Source organism: Akebia trifoliata, chromosome 9 (assembly GCF_017979445.1).
Source record: "Akebia trifoliata isolate Shusen 1 chromosome 9, ASM1797944v1, whole genome shotgun sequence".
Lineage (NCBI taxonomy): Eukaryota > Viridiplantae > Streptophyta > Magnoliopsida > Ranunculales > Lardizabalaceae > Akebia > Akebia trifoliata.
The window spans coordinates 8188336-8193973 of record NC_141383.1 but is presented as its reverse complement, the minus strand read 5'-3'; the positions used below and the strand labels follow the sequence as shown (position 1 = coordinate 8193973).

The 5638-nt window shown below is 34.0% G+C and overlaps 1 protein-coding gene across 1 annotated transcript; it reads left to right on the top strand.

The window, feature by feature from the left end:
* The first annotated feature begins 1294 nt into the window (after positions 1-1294).
* On the top strand, positions 1295-3148 carry LOC147394241 (putative transcription factor bHLH086). Its single transcript, XM_086453253.1, has 5 exons — positions 1295-1948; positions 2499-2600; positions 2696-2761; positions 2880-2945; positions 3044-3148. The coding sequence occupies exons 1-5, from the start codon at positions 1295-1297 to the stop codon at positions 3146-3148; spliced, it is 993 nt and encodes a 330-aa protein (XP_086309379.1).
* Positions 3149-5638: the final 2490 nt, after the last annotated feature.

Below are 5638 nucleotides of genomic sequence, written 5' to 3'. Positions count from 1 at the left end.
GATAAACATCAGCATTGGTGATGATGGACCAATTTTTTAAAAATTTATTGGTGGTATTTAAATCAAAATGTTACAGATCACATTCAAGTTTGACATGTACGAGTTGACTCGTTTGAGAACGGTTCATCTCAGTTGAGTTGATGGGCATTTTGTGACTCATTTTTATTTGACAACTTCCTCTAGCTAAGGAAATAAAAAAAAAAAATATTCTCATTTTATGGGATAAGTCTAATCCTTCCTTGAAATGTTGTGGGAGTTGCATCACAGGGATTTAAGATTAAGGGGATGTTTTAGGGGAAATCATGGCTTGTTTAATGAGAGGTCGAAGATGATGAGGGTGTTTTGTTAATTTATTCATGTAAGACACCGCTGTCAAATGGTATGTTGACAGTTTTGAAAATCTAAGAATAGATATCTCAAAATTTGGAGGTGTAGTTTAAAATTACACTTAATAAACCGCAAAAGATTTCCAAGATGATCAGGACAATGCCTCAGGAAGCGGAGTTGTTGAAAATAAAAAAATAAAAAATAAATTTAAAATTTGGGAGTTTAGGATGATTTCAAAGCCTTGTATGAAGCTAAGAAAAGGAATATATATATATATATATTTTTCCAAGCAGATCTACAGCAACAAAATTTATTGTAAAGTTGTGGTGTTGTTCAGCTAACATGGTCGGCCCAACAGCCCTTAGTAAGATTTAAAATCTTACCAAATCACGTTAGGCTAGCTCTCAAGCCAAACTTGTCCTTGCATTCTAATCGAGATGAGGCGGGTCTGATGAATTTTGAAGTGACTCGCTGATTTATTGTGTCATGGTTTCATGACTCGCTGCTGCTTCACCTAGATATATTAATTAAATTAATAAAATGAAGAATAAAAACTATGAATCCACGTGCTTAAGATTTTGGAAAGAAGTAGGAAATGAGGGAGGCGATCGTTAAATGGTCCAGGTTCTCTCAGAGAGAGAGAGAGGAAGGAATCTAAGACGTGGGTTACCGGCAGACCCGGCGAAGCTTTTGGTTCCTCTTTATCTTCTCATCTTACTTTCATCTAATTCATCTCTGCCAGCTAACAAGCCCACCATAAAAAAATAGATAAAATTCCATCTTCATTTACATCTAAACTTAATGCAAATTTTTTATATCCATACTACTATATATGACTTATTCATGTAATATTTGTATATATATATAAGAGGAAGAAGAATTCTTCATTACAAAAACACACTGGAAGTTGCTGTGCTTAAGTTAGCTGTTGTAAGCACTTGCACTACACTTAGTCCCTCCTCTTTCAATGGCACTTAGCAAGGAGAGGACCACAAAGAACTCACACATGGGCTTAATTCAAGCTTGTTCATTTTATGGAAATGGGTATGAAGGGACCGCAGTTCACGATCCAAGACCTTATTCGCTGGGCTTGTTCGATGAAGAGGAGGGTTCTGAGATGAAAGGTGGGGCTCTCAAGCACTTCTCCATGATCCGTCTTCCTTCTCTTTCCAATCCATGCAATGTGAATAGTATCATGTTTGGGGACTCTAATTCTACACCGGAAGATGCTCACTATGTCATCGACTTCAAGTCCGCCTACGATCATACCATACATTCAAGGGGGTCTCTTCTTTGCTTTGAGCAAGGTGAACATGTTTCTCATAATTTTTCTCCCAAGATGGGTAAAAATGATGAATACCCAATTTTGGAAGGTGTCTTGGACGATACTCATCATCATTGGAATCAGCTTAATCCAAACTATGGGTCTGACTCTTGCCTATCGGAGGATCTGAATTGTTTGGAAACATCAAGTAGTTATGGTTCCATGAACGATATCATCAAGGATAACCAACTTGGCGAAGAAGGGCTCGGGTGGTTGTACTCTGGAGGTGTTGCGGCCACTGAGAGCCTTCAAGAGTCCAGCAGTTCAGAAGGGAACTTTCATAAGCGTCCTCACATGGTATTTTGTTTCCTAAGTGGATTATCACTCTAGTAGTCTTATAATCAATCATTAAACAACTTCCTCTTAAAGTACTTGGGTTGGAGTTTTGGATACTAAATTCTTCGAATAAGGCTGTTTTGGAAGAAAAAGAAAAAAGCTCAACACTTGCTTTACCAGCTAACATAAACATATTTCCACAAATTTTTGCTATTCTTCCTATATGTGTTTCCACACAAAAAAGCATAATTCTATAGTTCTCAAATGTTGTGATAGATTTCATGAACTTACTTTATGATTGCTCACAAGGGAAATCTTCAGACATCTATAAATCAATAAACTTATTTTAGGGTCAAGGGATAGTGAAATAAAAAAAGGAACTAGAGTTTCAGGGTGCGGCAGATCTGAATAACTTATTTTACCCATGGCCGTAAGAATTGCCGAACCAAGTTAATCTTTGTGTTCTATTTATTTTTGTTGACATAGTAATTGTAATTGGGGTTTGACGTCTACATCAAATGAACAAGAAAGCTTAATCGATGTTCTAGTTATAACGAGATGAATGTTGCAGGATGGCGAAACACAAACTACCAAGAAGCACTGTGGTGGTGCCACTAGAAAGCCCAAACCCAAGTCAATTCCAGCCAAGGATCCACAAAGTATTGCCGCAAAGGTTTGCTTAAATTAGAAATAGTTCTAATATGGAATTGTGAGCACACAAATTAAAAGAATTCCAATAATGATTAGAACAAATTTTTTATTTTTCAGAATCGAAGGGAAAGAATTAGCGAACGGCTAAAGGTATTGCAGGATCTAGTACCCAATGGCGCAAAGGTATATAGTATATCGTGAAAGTTACTCTTTCTTTTCTTTAATCAGGGAATTCAAATTGAATGTTGTCTGATTGTCTGACTATGGCTTAAATGATTGTTTAATTTGTCTATTTATAAAGGTTGATTTGGTTACAATGTTGGAGAAAGCCATCAGCTATGTCAAGTTTCTTCAATTGCAAGTAAAGGTGAGAACATAATTCAACTTATAATACCAAAGATATCTTATCTTAGAAGTTAATATTGTTAGCTAATTCAAAGCTGACAAATTTTCTCATGTATGCAGGTACTAGCAACGGACGAGTTCTGGCCAATGCAAGGTGGAAAAGCTCCTGAAGTTGCTCAAGTGAAGGAAGCCATTGATGCTATCCTCTCTTCTCATAGAAACTGAAATTGAAGCTCAATGTGAGAGATTAATATGGGAAGAGAATTCATTAAGAAGAAACAGAAGAAAATTGAGAAAAGAGAATGATTCTAACGACCAAACTCAACAAGCAAAAAAAAAGCTTAATTTGGACGTTATTTTAGCTCTGAAAAAAAAAAAAAATTAATAAATAAAGTAACAGAAGAATGAAGAAAATTCGGCAAGGATTCATTCTACTTTATGTTTTGTTTTTCTATCCCTTAATGTTCTTAACCTCAGATTATCCCTGATGGTTGTTCTTTTTTGATGTCTGATGAGAACTGTGACTGCAGCAATCTCGTACATGTATTTAAGAAACTCTATATTGGATCTTTAACTTCTAACATTCAATTTTTTCTTGATATTTCAACACCTGATACTTGAGTTCTGTACAAGAGCAGCCATGAATAAAGTGATATATGGTGGACTTGAGTTTTCAATATCATACCATGTCAAAGTTTTAAAACCAGTTGAGTCAAGTTGAGTCAAATCGAAACTGGGCCAACTTCACTCAACTCGGTTTGGTTTCAAAGTGACACGTCCACAGAACTTGTTTGTACATGTAGGCACCGAAATTTTAAATTGATCCCTAAACCTCTTATAAATTATAAGAAAATCCATAGAAGTTATAAATTGCCCACAAATCCAAATTGGGCCCATTAACAAGGAGCATGCCTCTTACAATCAAGGTTTTGGACTTTCGCTGATAAAACCCATGATCCAAACAAATCCAAATGATTCACATTCAATATTGGGCTCTACACTAAAACAGATAAGTGAAGCCCACCAAAACTCCACAGAGTCATAAAAATTGGAATTTGACAAAATTAACCTTTCAACCAACTAATCAAATCCTTCAAGTCAAGGGTATAATTGGAAAGGTAATTTAACCTAAGTCTATAAATATCAAAGCCTTCCTCGTTTGGAAGAGACTTGAATCACTTAATCTCAGAAGATAGAAGCTCTCCCCCTAGAGAAGAAGAAGCTCTCAAACCCTCCTCCATAGACAAACCAATGTCATTCAAGAGAAACTCGGATTCCAATTAAAAGAAGATCAAGCCTAAATATCTTTTGTGAAAATCAATAAATCATTCTCAATCAATCAAGAGTGAAGCTCAAAGATAAGAAATCTAAAGAAAGCATCCACAAAAAATCAAGAATTAAAAGCAACTATCTACACGTCAAAAGCAACCTTTTTAGTCGATCAAGCCAAAGTCCAGATAGAAGAAAAGTTACACACATTTTTTTTTATTTGATTGATTGTACTGAGATTTGTATCTTCATTTTCTCAAATTAATAAAAATCATTTATGATATATTTTCACATATCTCGAGGTAAATTGTGAAATTGAGATACATGAAATTTGTTGTCAATAATACCAAGTCATTAACTCAACTTAGAAACTGGGAGGAGTCAAACCAAAAAGTCAACTAAATGGTGGGACTATCGTTGTTCTTCCCACCAGAGTTAATATTAATCTTACTTTTACCTTACTTGTGGAGCAAGTAAGGAATCGATCTCAAGAGAAAATGGGAGTAGAGTTAAGCTAAGAGGATAAAATTCGTCTCAACCAAATGGGAGTAAAACTATTTTTTTTTTCTTTTCATTGATTTTTTAACTTATCAAGAAAATTTAAAGTTGCTCAAAAATAAATCAAAGTAAATGAAGTTAAAAGCAAGTAAACTTATAAAATTAAAGCACCATTGGAAGTGGATATACCTAGAACATGTTAATGAGTAACTCATAGTCTTTAGCCTTTTTATAACTTAATCGTAAGGGCTTAGTGTTAGCTCCTTAGATCGAAAAATTTAGCAAATGAAATCAAATGAAGGAAGATAAACAAAGTAGAATTCCTTGAACTTTCTACTACCAACTATCTATTTTAAGCATACTTTATCTTGATCTAATATAAGCATAAAATATTTATATTAAAAATAAAAAATGCAAAAAATCTTGAAGAGAATTCATGAACATTTTAGATAAAAGAAATGAATGAAAGTAGAAACAACACAAGAACTTGCTCTAAGCTTTTCCACTCTCCAATGGAGAGGAGTTTAGCCTAATGTCATTGCAAGAGAAGGAAGATAAGAAATGAAAAAACTTTTCTTCATTTCATGGAGAAACTTACAAATTATTCTTCTTCTACATTTTACAAGACTATTTAGCCAAAAAGAAAATAACTAAAAGATAAAAATACAAAAGTATAAGAGAAAAGACTAAGAGCCTTATATTAAAGGAGTCTTTGATAAGAGAATCAAGAGGGAAGATTTCTCTAGAGATTGAAGTTTTATTTATAAATAAAAATGTGTGTAGAAGAGTCTAAAAGTAACCTCTACTTTTTTTTGTACAAAAAAAAAAAAGATAAGAACATGAGTTAAGGATTAGGACATTCTAAAATATTAGAGCATTCCAAAGTGGGCCCAAATACTTTTACCTTGAGATTTTGATTCTAAAATGTTGATTTTTTGCATAAGAAAT

What these genes read in the sequence shown, in the direction of transcription:
- LOC147394241 (XM_086453253.1), top strand. Translation starts at nt 1,295, where the DNA reads ATGGCACTTAGCAAGGAGAGGACCACAAAGAACTCACACATGGGCTTA. An exon ending in TTCATAAGCGTCCTCACATG is followed by an intron (nt 1,949 to 2,498) that starts GTATTTTGTTTC and finishes TGAATGTTGCAG; the next exon opens with GATGGCGAAACACAAACTAC. An exon ending in TTCTTCAATTGCAAGTAAAG is followed by an intron (nt 2,946 to 3,043) that starts GTGAGAACATAA and finishes TCATGTATGCAG; the next exon opens with GTACTAGCAACGGACGAGTT.